Raw genomic sequence first — 18,168 nt, forward strand, 5'->3', positions numbered from 1 at the left:
GTAATTTTACCCTGCTGAGTTCTCTCCCCTCCCCAAATCCCACCCTCCCCCCCAGGCTCCATCACCCAAATCTTTAGGAATTTCCCAACCCAAAACTGGAAAGTGGCAACTCTAACTATGACCCTTCCATCACCCTCCACAAGATGATCTTCCTTCTATAACCGGCTGCCAACACCAACGGGCATTTTTAGGTTCAAGGGGGCATGTGTGTATATATTCTGATTTTTTAAAAAAAATCTTTGCTATGAGATTTCAGGAATAAAAGCAAATTTTCACAAGACTTCAAGGAGTACAGAAGCTTTTAAACACAATGGAGTTAGGAATGTCTGCCACCACTGGATCAGCATTTCCTAACTGAGAAATGCAAGCCAGAGAACAAGAAAAGAAATGAATTAGTTCTTCCCTGTAACTAGCACTGTTAACCTGAGAAGGGGAAATTCAGGGGGAAAGAAATGTAAAACCATGATGCTGCATATTTCAGCGCTCACTCACATGGGTCCCTGAACACAGAAAAGGGAATGTAAGCCAGAACCCATAATGTGGCTAATGCTAAGATATGGAATGCTGCTCCCTTTAGCTGCTACATTCTGTGACATCACAGCAGTTCAGCCAATGATTATGAGGGAACTAGAAAGATTGCAGGAGGCACATCTCCTAAAACTTTTAACTTCTAAACATCTTCAAATAGCAGCATGCTGTTTAGAATGTCAAATATTTCTAAATGATAAGGAGTTTACCAAAAGTTCGTGAAATGCTAACGCTCAGAATTCTTCTTGGAACAATGGAATGCTCTAATTGTAGTCTCCAATGATTATTGTAATCTTCATTCTGAAAGCTGTTGCTGGTTATTAAACTTCCCCACCCCAATCAGGCTAAAACCAATCCCCAAAACAAGAATGCATACCCAAACCTACCCTGAATAGAGAATAGATCCTGCATCTTCCCTGTTGGAACTACCCAGACGTGACATCCACTCGTGGCCAATATTAAAGATAGACAAGAAATCAAAGCAGAAATCCAATGAGAATCATTTAAAGTTCAGACATCCATACTGTAGTCTGAACATTATAACCCCCTGCTCTAGCACCAAGGTACATACATAGCAATGTGAAGTTTTCTACCTTCTTTCTGAACACACCGTTTCCTAACATAGACACATCTTGAACAGCCTTTTTAAGTGGGTAAGTTTATAAAAGCCTCCAAGGTGTTCACAACACTGCCCATTTTATCCTCACAACAGTCTTGGGAGAACTGACGCTCTAACCCCCATATCAAACTGCTAAAGAGCGAGGAAAAATGGATTCCAGCATGATCAGGAGCTCCAATAGGCATGCAGATCTGGATCCTAGGTTTTGCATTTTCAGACAATCTTTGCAACTCTGCAGCTAATGCCTGTATCAGTGATGGCAAACCTTTTCGAGACCGAGTGCCCAAATTGCAACCCAAAACCCACTTATTTATCGTCAAGTGCCAACACAGCAATTTAACCTGAATACTGAGGTTTTAGTTTAGAAAAAAACCGTTGGCTCCAAGGCGCACGTTACTCGGGAGTAAGCTTGGTGAAGCAACCGTGCAATGCTTCAAATGGGTGAATCATGACCCTAGGAGGGTTTACTCAGAAGCAAGCCCCATTGCCAGCAACAGAGCTTGCTCCCAGGTAAAGGATCGTGCCCAGGCTAGCGTAGATGTGTGTGTGGGGAGTGATTTTCTGCCCACCCCACACGATGAACTCTGTGCATATGTGCCCACAAAAAGGGCTCTGAGTGCCATCTCTGCCACCCATGCCATAGGTTCACCACCGGTGGCCTATATCATGATATGCTCAGTAGAGAGACAGTGGATATTCTGAACAAGGTACTGGGGCTGGCAACAGGCTGGACAATGGTCAATAAATGGAAGCTTGATCCAGGCATGATTGGTGATAATGAAACTAATCTGGGAGTGAGGAATCAGGTGTTCTAAATGGGCTTATCCTCCCCAGGAAATAGCAGTTTCACAACTTAGAGGCCATATAAGATCCGGGCCTGCAGGTGGATGCTCAAATATCACCTGTAGTTTTGAGCCGCTTTCGCTTGATGCCACCAGCTGCGACTTTCCCTTGAAAGGTGAGACCCATTCCATCCATGGACTGATCACATCCAGCTACTGCAGCCTGCTACGTCCAGCTGCCTTCAAAGACTATTCAGACTTGGTGCCAAAAGCAAGAGGACCGGTGGGTACACATTGTAAGGAATGCTTATGTCTAGCCTTTAAAAAACAATTCGTTTCCAAGCACAGCTTAAAGCCCTCAGCGACCTGGGACCAAGATATAAAGCTGCCCAGCTGTTAAGATCTTGCATGTGCATCCCTGCTTTCTGAAATAATGATAGTGATAGAATACAAGGCGGGAACTTCTCAGTTGTGGCTCCCTTATCTTTGGCACTCCCTCCAGCTGTTTGCTTGGCGTCAAATTTGATAAAGCACAGTTTTACTGTGTGAGTTCCTTCTTAGTTCTGACAGCACAGGCTGAAAAATAATTCATACAAACTGAACCCTCCTCCCACCCGATCTGCCCCTCTGCCCGAAGCAAAATTTCTTCACAGGGTTAGTTATATATTCGGGCCACAAACCACAGGGATTTGACCGGGGAAGGGAGGGAAGGCTATCCTAATGACTGGTACTCAACTCTGACATTCCCTCCTACCGGTAGAAGTGTTAAAGCAAACATTTCTCAATTGCAACCTATTATCTTTTTTTTATAAGAGCAAACGTTTTGTAATGGATATGTGGAAGGCATTATCTATATAACAGCATATTTTTTATAGATGCATTAATGTGGTAGGAATGTTTACACCAATCTTCTTTTGCCTCAAGTCTTTGGGTGGCTTGCTTATAAATCTTGATATGTAACAACTCGATTTACACGCTATTGAAAACAACCCAAGGAGCTTAAAAAGGGGAAGGGAGAAGGAGGGGGAAAATGTGTTTATCCTGATGTATAGACCCCCATCACGTGATCTTGGACAGGCCTCCTCAGAGCCAAGATTTAATCTGCTTTGTTTCAAGCGGGAAATACGCAAAGATCAAATAAGTTCAAACCCAGGTCAGATCTCCTTGAAAAATTATTTGGATTTATACAAGCAGGAAAATGAAGTTTTAGAAGAGTGATTATGAAAGGGTTACTGCAAACACAGCTGTACACATACTCTTTATATCTGAAGCCCTCCAAAATGAGGGGGGGGCGCTGAGAAAAACTTTGCGACATCTATATTAACCTTTGGCTGTGCACCAAGGAAGGCCTGTAGCGAAATGGAATGCGATGCAGACCCTTCCAAATTTTAACACAAGCCAGGTTACAGCTGCAAATGCCGGCCCCCTGCCTTCACTTTACAAAGTAATCCCCACAGGAGAGGCTCCCCCTGCTTTTAAACTGTTATAAGAAAGAAGAGTCTAATACCCCATGGTGCTGAGAGTCGGTTATTAAAAAGGGCAAAGAGATGGCGGGTTTTGATGCCAAACACTTGTCAAAAATAAGGGGGTGGGGGGAGGTTTGTGAGGGAGGGGAGGCGAAACCAGATGGTATGAAGTAAACTGGAAACTCAAAGAGCTCCTCGATGTTTTCGTTTACGTGAACCAAAAGCCACTCCTGTGCTCTTTCCAAGAATGAGTAATTTTACTATTTTCCCCCCTCCCCTTCATTGTTTGTGAAGCATTTAACCACAATTTTATAGCTGTCAATGAGGCAACTGGGCTTGACAGCATTTTTCACTCCGACTGGACCTGAGAGGGAAACTGCAAAAACCAGCCCGAGTCTTCCCAGAACATGATTGCAGAGAGATCTCCAAGCAGGTGGGAGGGTCTCCTGACCCTGCTGCTTGTGGAAACTTGGTTAAATTTAAATCCATGTAGATTACAGAGCTACTTTGGGGTGGGGGGGAGAAAGTATCCATTTTAACCCTGTTGCTGTCCATACAAAATGCATGTGCAAAACACAAGTATTACAGCAATACTCAGAATGAAAGAGAGAGTGTCCAGATTCTCATGCTATACCACAAGGTGGATCAAAAGAAATATTTTAAAAATTGGATTTTTAAAATTTAAATCTGACTTTTTGAGGAAAAATCTATCTCCATATAGTTTTATTTAAGATACACTGTAGTTATTCATCGTGAAATAAGGATTGTTTTTAAAATTATGTAGCATGAGACTGTATATCCATGCAATGCTTAAACTTTTGGTAAATGAATCCCATTAATCCATTCACAATGCCATATTCTTCTAGAGGTTTCTGTAAGATTGTTTTAGGGCTATTTGTCCATCTAGAAGATATTATCACAAATGTTTGGTTTGGCATTTCTCAAAACTGTGAATTTGCGACTGCAGAGATAACATGCGTCTTCACAGCAAAAACGTTATAAAATAGACATACAGAGTTGGGGGGAAAGACCTTGTTCCTTTGCAAATCTATGTACACAGAATCAACCCTTTAACTCTTTAAGTGCTACGTTTATAGATCTGCACAAGGAGCTATCGTGTTTCTCCGAAAATAAAACAGTGTCTTATATTAATTTTTGCTCACAAAGATGCGCTATGTCTTATTTTCAGGGGATGTCTTATTTTTCCGCTCCACAGCTGCATGCTCTGGTGTTCTGTTCGACGGGCATGCTTCCAAACAAAAACTTTGCTACGTCTTACTTTCAGGGGATGTTTTATATTTAGCACTTCAGCAAAACCTCTACTACGTCTTATTCTCAGGGGATGTCTTATTTTCAGAGAAACGGTATGTGTGTGGAAGGAGGGACAAGCAGCAAAAATGAAAGTGAAATCTTTTGAGCAGAATACTCCACACCTCTGGGATCTTTGTGTGTATAGCTGGAGGTTCATCATGTTATTCTCTCCTTGGAGGAGAAAACCTATGGTAGTCAGCCATAAAAGAGACCCAGTATGGGAAGATTTTTGAAATGTTCATTTAGCTATGGGTAAAGCAGGCATGTGGGCCAAATGGGGGTGGAGCTGTCTACAAATCTGAACAATAAATAAAATAAAATAAATAAATGCAAGCACGGCACCAAAGAAATGCAAGGCCTAGTGGCCTGAATGAAACAACATCATGAGAAGTGCTTTGATGAAGATGATGAAAGGAAGTTGTTTGAAGAGGCAGGATCTTCAGGCTGGTAAACATTTTGATTTCATCTTATTTTTTTAAAGACTGCCTTGAGGAATTGTCATATTTGAGCAAAAATACATTTCTTATTATTACTGAATGTTACAGTTGTTATGAAGATACAAAGAGCCGGCTTTCTAAACTGTATTTCAGAATTATCAAAGGTTCCTTGAAAGATTTTTAGCAAGAAACATCTCAGAAAATCTCCCTGACCCTCCCCCCACTGCTATTCCTCTCCAACCAGGACATGATCTTGAGTGTACTCTCAGATCACAAGGGTTAATGGGCTATCCTAGAGCTCCCAAGAGCGTGAGTTAGACATTGCTTTGTCACAGGTTCAGTACTGTTTGCTTACTTGAATAGACAAGTAATAGTTTGCTTACTTGAATAGCCTTACTTGAATAGCCTCAGAAGTTAAGCAGGGGTCAGCCCTGGTTAATATTTGGATGGGCGACCTCCAAAAAACACCAGAGTCATGACTTGGAGGCAGACAATGATAAACCCACCTGCAACTGTCTCTTACCTTGAAAACCCTATGGAGTTGCCACGCACAAGTATTGTTTATCCCAAGAAATATAAGCCTTGCAGGTCCATCGACTAATCTAGCATCCTGGTTCACAAAGCAGCCAACCAGTGCCTTGGAGAGCTAACAAAAAAAGCATAGAAGCCAAGGCCTTCCCCTGATGTTGTGCCCTGAAACTAGAACAGAGAGCTTTACTGTATCTGGATGCAGAAGGTTCACATTAGTCATCATGACTAGTAGACACTAATGGACCTGTCCTCCATGAACCCCAAGCCTACATTAATGACCATCACTACATCCACAGGCAGTAAATTTTACAGTTCAGTCCTACACTGAATGAAGCACGATTTCCATCTTCACTCTATCAGTCATCAGCTATTTTACAGTCCAAGCTCAGGTGTTCCCTAAGTCTTATTTACACTGTTTGCCATAAATCCTTAGTACAGATCTGACTTGTATTCAAGGCTTCACAATCCAGTTCCATCTTTTCTATCTTCTGGATCCCATGGCATTCCCTAATTCACCACATGGAGACTGTTCTGAACGTACAAGAAAAGAAGTTTAGTGAAAGCAGGTTAAGAGGTGACATGATAGCCATGTTTAGATGTTTGAAGGGATATCATGTTGGTGAAGGAGCAAGCTTGTTTTCTGTTGCTCCAGAGACTAGGAGTAATGGATTCAAGGTGAAGGAAAAGAGATTCCACCTAAACATCAGGAAAAACTTCTTGACAGTAAGGGCTGTTTGACAGTGGAATGCACTACCTCGGAGTGTGGTGGACTCTCCTTCTTTGGAGGTTTTTAATTAGAAGCTGGATGGCCATCATCTTACAGGAGTGCTTTGATGGTGTCTTCTTTTCCTGCACTACAGGAGGTTGGACTTGATGGCCCTTGGGGTCTCTTCCAATTCCATGATTCTATGAAGGGAGTAACCAACAGATATAGACAAAACTCCAGAAACCAGCCAAAACCAAAACCGTTACCCCAAGGAGGCAGAATCAAATCAAAGTTAAACAAGCTTATGCATTCACTTAATATATAAAAACTGCTTGTTTTCAGCATCTGTTTTCGCAAATACCAATCTGTGATACACCTCAAAGTGCATTCTGATGTCCACTAATCATTTACCTTCCAACTTAGTCCCCCCAGTTTCAAATCCAATCCAATTCCTGCTAAAAATCATATCCCATCCAGATCTCCTCCCTGCAAAATCTGACCTCATTTTGTTCCCTCTCGGACTCCTTCACTACCAGTCATCCTAAGCCAGAGGTGGAGCGAGGGGAAACTCTGCCCAGGGCACACGCGCTCCCCCTCCATGGCCTGGCCACACCTCTGCTGTGACTCTGCCTGGGGCGTCACGTCCCACCCCACCCCACCCCACTGGCGCTACGCCTCAGCCCTAAGGTCTCTCTCTTTCAATCCCACAGCCAACTCCTCAACCCTTGCTGTTTATGACTCTGCCAACAATAGCCTTTTTCAGTGGTACCACCTACCCTTTGGAAAGCCTTCCTCATTGATACTCACCTGGGGTCTACCATCCTGCTTCAAACTGAAGTCCGTACCTATTGAGCTTCCTCTTCGTGCTACACTGAAGAAACATACAAAGGGGGGGACCTCGCACATCTCTTCCATAGTTTGGAGCACCACACACTCATTCTTCCTTGCAAGCTACAAAGCCCCTCTGTCTTTTAATAAAAGGATTAGTTGTTCCAAGTGCAAATCCTTTTCAATCTCTCCCCCCACCGCCCCATCGTTGGAAAACTCACCTACCAAACATCCCTCTAGGGGGAAAAAATCAACAAAAAAAACTAATAACTAATTTTTTTGCTCCTAAAATGGGGGAGAGGGAATACACCTTCTAGAAAACTCCTTAAAAGACAATTAATTAATAGCGATGCGATGTGACACATGAAGGGCACATTTATTTCTGATTTTCTGCGCTTTGTTGGCATGCCTTTTTTTTAAAGCTGTAATACTCTTTATGACACTTCCTTTACTGCATTTGCTCTGGGCATGTAACAAAACCCTTGCTGGGGAAACACAATGCTCACAAAGGTATCTCTTACAAAACCAAGGCACAAACGTTTTCGTATGGGCTGCGTTGTAAAAAGAATGCCATAGAAAGCCTCCAGTTTAAAAAGGGAGAGGAGGGGAGGGGAGGGGGGGAACAATAGATCTTCTAATTTTCCACTGTCAATAGAAATGTATGTCCGAACGCAGGTGCTGGCCTGAGCTATATCCTCCGGTCTGCAAGGAATCCAATTCACTAAGGAGTCTCTAAACAAACCGGCCTTTGTCTCGTGGAGATGAAAGGCGGGCAACCATAATGGGATGAAAGGTGTGCACAGGGATGAACAAAGCCGTTACGGATCTATGTCCTTCCTTAAACTTGTCCTGGCATGCACTGTTGACAGGGGAACAAAACCATACAGACAAACCCTTCAGAAGTGTCTTGTTGCCGATAGCCCCGCCTGTCTACGTTAAAACGACTAGATCTTGCCTATCCGCTTACGAACAACTGCCTACACTGACAGCAGGTGAATGCGACAAAACCAAATACAGGACCATGATCTCGTGAGGAGGCCTCCTTTTCCCACCCTGCAGTGTAGTGTCGGCCCGGTTTGTTTGACCAGCCATGTCGTGGGAAAAGGTTTTTTCCCGTGGATAGTGGAAAGAGGCAGAGACAATGCTCACCCATGAAACAAAGGGTTGGATCCTGCGGGGCATTTCTGATAACAGAAACAGGAGCAATTGTTTTTAATCAGTTCCTGCCAACCCTCAATGCTGTTCCTGGAGAATCCCAATCCACCAGCAGATGCCTTTCAGAGATCATTTGGGGCCACTGCAGGTGGTGAGAAAGTCCCGTTTTACTGTAGAAATCTCTTTAACTAGCAGAGATATATTGGGGATCCAAGCCAAAGGTATCTGCTTCTCAAAAAGTAGTACATCAGGGAAAAAATTCAGCCTAGTGCTTGCCCAAACACGCTAATCTTCTATGGTCATGATCATTTTATTTCCAAGGGGGAGCATATCAGTAACCCGATTTCTGCACCCTGGAGTAGTTTAGCGCAGGAAAAGCTTTTCCTTATGATTCAATTCACTGTACAAACCAGCTGGAGGGGGGGGGGGTAAATAATGATCTTAACTCTTCAACCGACATACTTTAGAAACATACACTGTTTCCCTTTAAATCCTATAAAAATACCTACTAAAGAATTTCATCTATAATACTTCATGTCATCCCTTGAACTAGGAGATATTACTCATGCGGACAAACAGCAACTAAGGTAACAGATGGTTTATAATTTGACATCTCAACGTTTTACCAAGGAACACTTCTCCCTTTTGGTTAAATAACCAAGCTCACAGGTGTGGAATCTGAGACATTTTATGGAAACCCAGCTAGCTTTTTAACAAAGAAAGATTACATGCAAGAGTGAACCTGCAAGGCTTTTCACAATGGGGTGGGCGCCGACACACCACACGGAGTTGGCTCTCTTCTTGCCATTGGTGGAGGTGGACCGATCGCCTCCTGGATAGCAACCTCTGCTAAATGAGTCCGATCCAAGTTCCTGCAGCAATGAACCCAGCCAGCGGCCCCAAGAAAGGCCGCCAAATAAAGTTATGTGATGTGTGTTTTCTGGGGGGAAACTGAAACAGAAAATTTTCCAGAAAATATAAAATAAAAAATTTAAATAATGTCAGCCAAAAGAGCCAGAGAGGTATATTGGATAGGATGGTAGACTAGGATCCTGGAAGACCTGGGTTTGAATCCTCACTTCTACCATGGAACCAAGCAACCTCGGGCCGATCACAAACCTCAGCATGGCCTGCGTCACAGCCTGGATCATTGTTAAAAAAAGTGAGTGGGTTCTCAATGGGGGAGAAAAGTGAGACATAAATAAATGCAAACTCATGCAGAATTTAAATAATGCTAGCAAAAGGTAGCAAATGGACCATGGACAAGCCCAAATCAGTTCAGGAATTTGTCCCTGCCTCATGAACCCACATTTTAGTCCACCTAAGATAATTAACTTGTGGCATGACAACTCAGACAAGTTCAAGCCAATGGATTGTATTTACACACACTGGGAAAACACAGCGTTGTAAACATTTCTTGAACTTTCTTTCTAAAAAAGAAAAAGAACAGGCGCTGCATAAGAATTCCAATTATTGCTTCCTCTGCTATTTATCTTTTTAGTCAAAAGTATTTGGAGCACTTGAGATACAGAAGGCAAAGTCATGAAACGTTAACAGAAAGTGCTATTGTACAGCCAGCACACCAGTTAACCACAGTCACAAAAGATCATATTGAAATAAATGCAGTTAGTCTTTAAGGTGCTCCTGGATGCTTATTTTCACCTTACTAACACAGACTAATACAGCCACCCTTCTGCGTACACCCATCAACCGGCCACCAGTTTATCTGATGGCAAATATTCCATGATCTACAAACAAAAGGGGTGCAGCAGTAAATGTTTGTAAGTAGACTACAACGGCTGTTGCACTCTGGCTGTGACTAATCTCTCAGATGCACGCACACACACACACACACACACACACACACACACACACACATATATATGCATCTGAGAGATTATATATATCCAGTTATATGCATCTGAGAGATTATATATATCCAGCTCCATATACACACACACACACACACACGAACTTATATCATTGTTCACCTTATATATTTCATTAATTATAATCACAATCACAGATTTTCAAATAACATCCAAGAGGTAAGTCCAGAATCATCACAGGTAAATCCAGGATCATCAATGTTGAACAAGGTAAGTATTTAGTTCATACTCTTCCAAAAATTCAAACTTCCATACAGGTAAGTGTCCAATCAATGCGAAGTCATATATATCCATCAATAAATTTATGGAAGAGTATGAACTAAATACTTACCTGGTTCAACATTGATGATCCTGGATTTACCTGTGATGATTCTGGACTTACCTCTTGGATGTTATTTGAAAATCTGTGATTGTGATTATAATTAATGAAATATATAAGGTGAACAATGATATAAGTTCATGTATATAAATATGCATCTGAGAGATTAGTCAGAGCCAGAGTGCAACAGCCGTTGTAGTCTACTTACAAATATTCCATGATGCCAAAGAATGGGTAGCAACTTACCTTTTAAACATGATTATGAATTCATGTATTAGCCAGGCTAGGATGGATAGCTGTGTTTCCGCTCGCTAGCCAGCAATTTGGGACAACCCTAGAAACAGCAAAACGAATTCTACTGGTCCCTGCTGCAATGACTAGTTACAATTATCTAAGTTAATTCCATTATTTCACAACAACAGAGTACTAATTGGTTCTGTAATTAGTGCAAGCATCCAACCGATTGATCATTCAAATTTCTTAGGTTTTTTTCTTTTTCTTTTTGGGGTTCTAATCGAATTTATGTTTAACAAAAACCACTTGCACCAGCATGACATAGTGGTTACAGTTCTGCAGCAAGATCTGGGAGAGTAAAGTTCAAATTACCCTATATCTCTATTAATTAATTGATTATTTAATTTATATCATGCCTTTCATCCCACCAGGCACCTCAAAAGCAGCTTACAACAGTCTCCTCTTTTCTACTATATCCTCACAACAACCCTGTGAGGTGAGTTAGGCTGAGACAGATCCAAGATCACCCAGCAAGATTCCAGGGCATGTGAGGGAATTCAAACCTCAAATTTCCAAGATCCTAGTCTGACACTTTAACCACTACACCACACTGGTTCTACCATGGAAGATCACTGGGGGACCTTCAGTCGCTCTCTCTCAAAACAGCCTACCTCAAAAGGTTGTTTTTGCAAGACTAAAAGGGAGAACAAAGCCGCTTGAGCAGTGGTTCTCAACCTGGGGGTCAGGACCCCTTTGGGGTTTGAAAGACCCTTTCACAGGGGTCGCCTAAAACTGTCTGAATCAGTGTTCTCCATCTGTAAAATGGATAAATGTTAGGGTTGGGGGTCACCACAACATGAGGAACTGTATTAAAGGGTCACGGCATTAGGAAGGTTGAGAACCACTGCGCTTGAGGAAGAAAAACAGCATAAATACCTAAATAACTATTTTACCAATCAAACAGGCGACATTGTGAGGTTATTCACCACTCAGTGCATCAGGGTATCTCCAATAGAGAAGCACCACATTTCACTTCATACAAAAGTTCTGTCTAGAGACATTCACCCCATTTTGACAATTTACCACTAGTACGGAATGGCTCACCTCACCTCCTGACGCCTGTTAGTTTTCATCTGTGCTGCGCAACACCCTGAGATGCCTGGCCTTCTCTTCCCTTGCCCCACGCCACCTTTTCTCCCTGCTGCCTCCCCCCATACCTTTGCAGATGTCTCCCTCCACCAGCAGAAAACATTCATCTGATGAACTGTCTTACAACAAATCAGACAGTGGGTTGTCTAGCACAGTATGGTCAACTCTAAAGCTCAAAGAAGATGTTAAAACTTCTAACAAATTGGGTTCGAGTTACATAGACCTGACCCACATTCCCTGTGGGAACTTTGAGGAACTGATTCTGCTAGGACCACTGCACGGGAGGAGGGGCTTCTACTCCTGGCAAAAACACAATTTCCCAGACCCAACTCATTAAAAGTCCCTAATTGTTTGCGCCTAATTAGTAAAAACTTTCTGGGATCCTAGAGGCAGAAAAATAGAAGCGTTTGGATTTATACTTCACTTTTTTCTGTCATAAGGAGTCTCAAAGCAGCTTACAAAAGGGCTTCTCTTCCCTGCCCATAACAGATAACTTGTGAGGTAGGTGGAGCTGAGAGTTCTGAGAGAACTGGAACTGGCCCAAGGTCACCCAGCATGTGGAGGAGTGGGGAAACAAATCCAGCTTCCCAGCTGAGAGTCCCCTGCCCATGCAGAGAAGAGGGAAATGAAACCCAGTTCTCCAGATTAGAGTCCACCGCTCTTAACCACGATACCCCATATTCCCCAAAACCATTACTGCTGGCCACACCATGGTATCTAGCTTACTTTGCAGGTCTTTCCACATTCCTGTAACCAGTTACCGAGATCTTTCCACTTCAAAGCATTGACAAATGGTTTGTATACAGAGGTACACACTGGAGATCCAGTGTGGTTACAGTGGTTGTGTCAGACTAATATCTGAGAGAATCAGGTTTGAGTTCACACTCGTGCCATGGAAGCTAGCTGAGGTGACCTTGGGCCAGCCACACTCTCTCTGCCTTCCCTACCTGACAAGAGTTGTTGTGAGGATAAAATGGAGGAGAGGAGAACGACGTACGCCACCTTAGGTCCCCATTGGGGAGAACGGCAGGGCACAAGTTGGTCAAATAAATAAATAAATATGAAATAAACTATGTCACCTGTGCAATGAAATGCTATGGGAAATTCTTCTTGACCAAAGTGGTGGAGCCCAGCGTCACATGGGTGAAATAGTCTTGGTTCTGACTCAGGGCTGACTCTGGGATTCTGGGTTTAGAGAGAACCAAAGTTTGTATTAACAGGTCCCAGAATGAAAGTCTGCCTTGGTCCAACTCAACAACACCTGACTTCTTTTTACGATTATGTCCCCCACAACCTGTGTTTCCTACCTGCTCTGAAACTCTTCCAGATTACCATTTTAACAGGACATTTTGGCAACTGTGGCGTCCTAAGGAGATACGGTCCATTCCACAACAAACCCCAGCCCTGGCTATTGTTTTGCACCACTTCATATTCAAAGTGACTTGCCTGTCCAAGCTTCGGCCTTGTTTAGACAAAGCTGCTTGCCGATGGGATTGTGACAATTTGAATCCCTCTGTTTTAAACTCATGTTCAGATTTGGGGTGGATCCACAGACATCCAATCTGTACATGCGGTTGTTTCCTAGGCGCCACGTGAGGCAGGCTAAAAACAGACACAGAAAAACTGGTACCTATAATTACACATTTTAAATAGAATGCCTGCCTCGGACAATGCTATACTCAAATCCGTCGCAAGCAAAAAACAAAGAAGGACCCGCCATTGGATGATGGGTGTCCCATTAAAAAGGCTCAGCCAACCGCAAGGGAGGAAGTGACAACTTTCTTTTTAATTTGCATAAACTCATCCACACACGATTGGATTACCAAGGGAACACAGACTAGCAAGCCTAGCCTCAGTTCATTAGACTGAACAAATAAGGATTGGCTAAAAACCCTACGTGTATTGTCGAAGGCTTGCATGGCCGGAATCAAACAGCAGTTGTGCTTTTTCCAAACTACGTGGCCGTGGTCTGGTACTTTTTGCTCTTAATGTTTCGCCCGCAGATGTGGAGGACTTCAAAAGTGATCGGAATAGGACTCTTCTGGAGTAAATGGAATGGAAACTTTGGCTTCAGACAAACAAGAAACCCATCAGCAAGGCTTAAAGGAAATATCTACCTGCCATAATCTTCCCTTTTCTACTGGGATCTGTTCTTTTGCATGCAGCTGGGGCAAAACTATAATTCTTCACAGGCCTTCCAATCCCCTTTATTTGTTCAATAATATAGTGCAGGGGTAGGGAACCTGCGGCTCTCCAGATGTTCAGGAACTACAATTCCCAGCAGCCCCTGTCAGCATGGCCAATTGGCCATGCTGGCAGGGGCTGATGGGAATTGTAGTTCCTGAACATCTGGAGAGCCGCAGGTTCCCTACCCCTGATATAGTGTGACCTATTGCAACACTCAGACCCAGGCATGAACTAGCTTCATTTTTATTTGTTTAACTTCATTTATACCTCACTTTCCCCCAAATGGGAACCCAAACACTTCCAACGTTCTCTATTTCTACATTTTTCTCACAACAACCTTGCGAGGTAGGCTAGGCTGAGAATGTGTGACTGGCCCAAGGTCACTCAGAAGTCTTCCATGGCAGAATGGAGATTCAAACCCAGGATCTTCAAGATCCTACCTTGACTGATGCTCTAACCACTATACAACACTGGCTCTTTTCACAGCACAAAACACAACTGTATAGTGTGGTGTGATGGCTGGTGTGTCGAATGATGATTTGGGAAGCCCACGTTCAATCTAGCTGGCTGACCTTGAGTCTCAGTCTCTTTCTGTTCACCTGCCTCACAGGGTTGATGTTGGAGAGACAAAACGACAAGAGTGAAGAACTACGTGGCACGCCACTTTGGACCTCCATTGGAAAGAAAAGCAAAGCGCAAAGATCAAAATAAACAGAAACACAAAAGTTCTAAAGATGCACATGAAGTATTCATGACCAGGTGGCAGCATCGGAGAGACGGACCAGCACAGGAAGCAACTCCTTGTAATTTAAAACACCTCCTTCAAATACAAACATCCGAGCAAGTTCCCAAGAGCCATTTAAACACTAATTAAGCCTAAATTAATTTCCCATAAACAGCATCTCAAAGTCGCCCATTGCAATTACAGAAGAGAACTATCTCCCTTTTTACGGCTTATTCTCCAGACAAACCAGACAGTACACCTGGACCATCTTTTACTTTGCACCCATCAAAGCAGCAATACGCAGCATTTCTCCATACTTTCCACATATGCAAGTGGGAGAATTGTCACAATCTTCCATTAGTCACCAGAGTCTTCATACTGGAGTTTCATTCAATCTAGGAAAACCTTCTGTGACACAGATTCTGTGGTCTCCCTTAATCTTTGAAGAATTTTTTAAAAAATATATCTCACCATTACCTACCTCAACTTTACACTGGGGAACAAATTCCCACTTCAAATACTTTATGGAGCAATTCAAGGGGCCCACGGGAGATTTATTTAGCTCTAACCCCAGTTGTGCATACAATAAGCACAGCAGGAATGGAATTCTCCTGGGTTTTTTTAATACACAACCATGAGAGAAATGAAGAGCGCAGCCCATGTTCACTACAGAAAGCATGGAGTCCAACAGATCTTAGTTATTGCCAAGTAATTAACTGAGCATTCAATGTTTTGAATGGGCCACAGTTTGTCAAGTATCCTGACCCTCAGAAGCAAGTCCTAAGTGAACTCAAGTGTGCCTAGGAACTAACTTAAGCATTTGTGCACAGGAATGCAAACTTGATTCATCTGCATAAAGATCTTTCTCCAGAGTTCTATAGATAGTTTAGAAATTGAGAACAAAAGCTCTTCCGCCCAGACACCCCGCCTGTATATGCATATGTTTGTAAGAAACAAGCCAACCTGAGTTCTGTTTATGAATGAAATCAGAGAACAGTGCCTCTACAAAAGGAAGGTTTGTATCATATGTTCAGCTATACACGCACTCTACTTCACAGGAGAATTACTCTGCACACAAAGGATAACAAAGTGTACACTGTACATCAGTGGTGGCGAACCTTTGGCACTCCAGATGTTATGGACTAAAATTCCCATCAGCCCCTGCCAGCATGGCCAATTGGCCAGACTCTAATCTGGTGAGCTGGATTTGTTTTCCCACTTCTCCACATGAAGCCTGCTGGGTAACCTTGGGCTAGTCACAGTTCTCTCAGAACTCTCTCAGCCCCACCTACCTCACAAAGTGTTTGTTGTGGGGAGGGGGAAGGAGTTTGTAAGCTGCTTTGAGACTACAGGAAACTTTCAGACTTTACAGGAGGGAAAAACTCTTCTCCTTACATCTTATCTTGAAAGAAAGTGAATGGAATGGGGGGGGGGGACTTCGCCACCACTGCTGTACATGGATTGTACATGCATTCACTGTAATTTGTGAACAGAGCTAAAAAGCGCTTGGATCTTGAAACACATCTCAGGTGTCTATCCTAGAAACACCTGCTTCTGAAGAAAGGTGCATACTCAAAGGAGGCTGAAGTTGAACACAGATTGGTTATCCATTGCAAACAGTGGTGTTTTAACTATGGTGAGGATATACCCTTTTGAGGGGGGGGGGGGAAGTATACCCAGTAGCTTTCCTTCCTTCACCTCCCCCCTCCCCTCATTGCTCCATCCTTCTAAGAGGATTTGGAAAGAATGGCTGAAGGACCTATTAGCATTTCCCCCAGCACCCTTTCAAGAAAAAGGTCAGAAGAGTCGGGGTCTATTTTAGTGGGTTGGGGAAGCAGGAGGGGGGGGGAGCACCAAGAACTCCTCGAGATGGGGGGGGGGGAGATAAAAAGGCAGACAGAAGCCCTCATCCACAGGTGATTGCACACCAGCAAGAGCCAAAACTACTATCCGGAGGTCCGACAGCATCAAAAGGGGGGGGGGGGTGTCTTAAGGCGTACTAGAAACGCCGCGTTAACCCCTTCCTTTCTCGCCACTGCTCTCCCACACACTCCCCCACGTGTGCCCAGGGGGCAATTTTTTAGGCAGGGATGCCACCTGTCGGTGCCCTGACCCCGGGCTCGCCACCTACGGATTCCACCATCATCCCCGATGACCCGCCCCACCCACCCGCGGGCACTGGCAGGTCCGGCGGGAAAGAGCCCGCGGGCCCCGGCAGTGCCGTCGGGTTGGGTCGTCGCGGCGCGCCGGAGAGAGACTCACCCAGGTTGACGAAGCTCATGACCATGTCGGCCTCGGTGAGGAAGTTGCTGTCCTGCAGGCTGGCCAGGGGGGGCCCTTGGGTGCTGAAGAGGGGCTTGTAGGGGTAGGAGTAGCCCTCGCCGGCGGCGGCGTCCGCGGCGCCCTCCTCCTCGCCGGTCATGGCGTTGTAGAGGTCCAGCATGAACATGGGCGCCGAGTTGTGCTTGCCGGTGAGGTGGGGCCGCGGCCGGTGGGGCAAGCCCAGGATGGACAGGATCTCCCGCTGCATCTCCCGGCGCTCCTGGCTGCGCAGCCGCTTGTGGATGAAGCTGGAGCGCACCTCGTTCTCCAGGGTGAAATCCGCCCGGGCGCCGCGCAGCACCTCCACGGCCCACAGCAGGACGCCCAGGGCGGCCGCCAGCCGCGGCGCCCAGCCCGCCTGCATGATCTCCGTCACGGGGGGCAGCAGCCGCTCCCGGGATCCCGCGGCGACAGGAGGGCGCGCCAGATGACCATGAACGGAGATCCCGCAGGGATCACTCGGCCGCCGGCGAGCTGCGCTGGGGAGCCCAGGAGCGCGGCGCACACATGCTCGCCCGGGCGCTGGCAGGAGGGCGGGAGGGCAGCGGCCGGCTCAGCTTGCAAAGCTCGCCATGAGGAGCGGGAGAAGCAGCAGCAGCAGCAGCCCGACCCCCCGGCCTCGCCTCGCCTGGCCGCTCCAACCTGTGCGCTCCTCTCCACGCGTCCGGGCTTTCTGAACGGCGGCTTTGCAACACGGGCGCCAGCAGCAGCCAGCCGCGGGAGGCTGCACAGCCCAGGGGGAGGAGCTCGGCTCCGGCCTGCCCGCCCCTGCCCGCCCTCTCTCCCCAAAACCCCGCCGCGCAGCCCGGGCTACCTCTGCCCCCCGGCTGGCTGGTATCTTCCTCGCCCGGACGAGCAGGCCGGTTGCCTCCCCCTCGGAAGCCGCGGCGGGAGCGGGAGCTCTGCCGCTTTCCCCGGCCCGTTCCCGTTCAGTCGGGAGTCGCGCGCCGTCCCTATTCGGGCTTCCCCCCCGGGGAGTGG

The 18,168-nt window shown here is 45.2% G+C and overlaps 1 protein-coding gene across 1 annotated transcript in view; it reads right to left on the reverse strand.

Annotated features, from left to right (window-relative positions):
• BMP7 (bone morphogenetic protein 7) overlaps positions 1–17,864 on the reverse strand; it is a 100,712-nt gene extending 82,848 nt beyond the window's left edge. The window contains exon 1 of the mRNA XM_048498801.1: positions 17,128–17,864. Within this exon, the coding sequence (XP_048354758.1) occupies positions 17,128–17,551 (424 nt within the window). The 5' untranslated portion in view covers positions 17,552–17,864. The remainder of the gene's footprint in view (positions 1–17,127) is intronic.
• Positions 17,865–18,168: the final 304 nt, after the last annotated feature.

This window comes from Sphaerodactylus townsendi, linkage group LG05 (assembly GCF_021028975.2).
Source record: "Sphaerodactylus townsendi isolate TG3544 linkage group LG05, MPM_Stown_v2.3, whole genome shotgun sequence".
Classification (NCBI taxonomy): domain Eukaryota; kingdom Metazoa; phylum Chordata; class Lepidosauria; order Squamata; family Sphaerodactylidae; genus Sphaerodactylus; species Sphaerodactylus townsendi.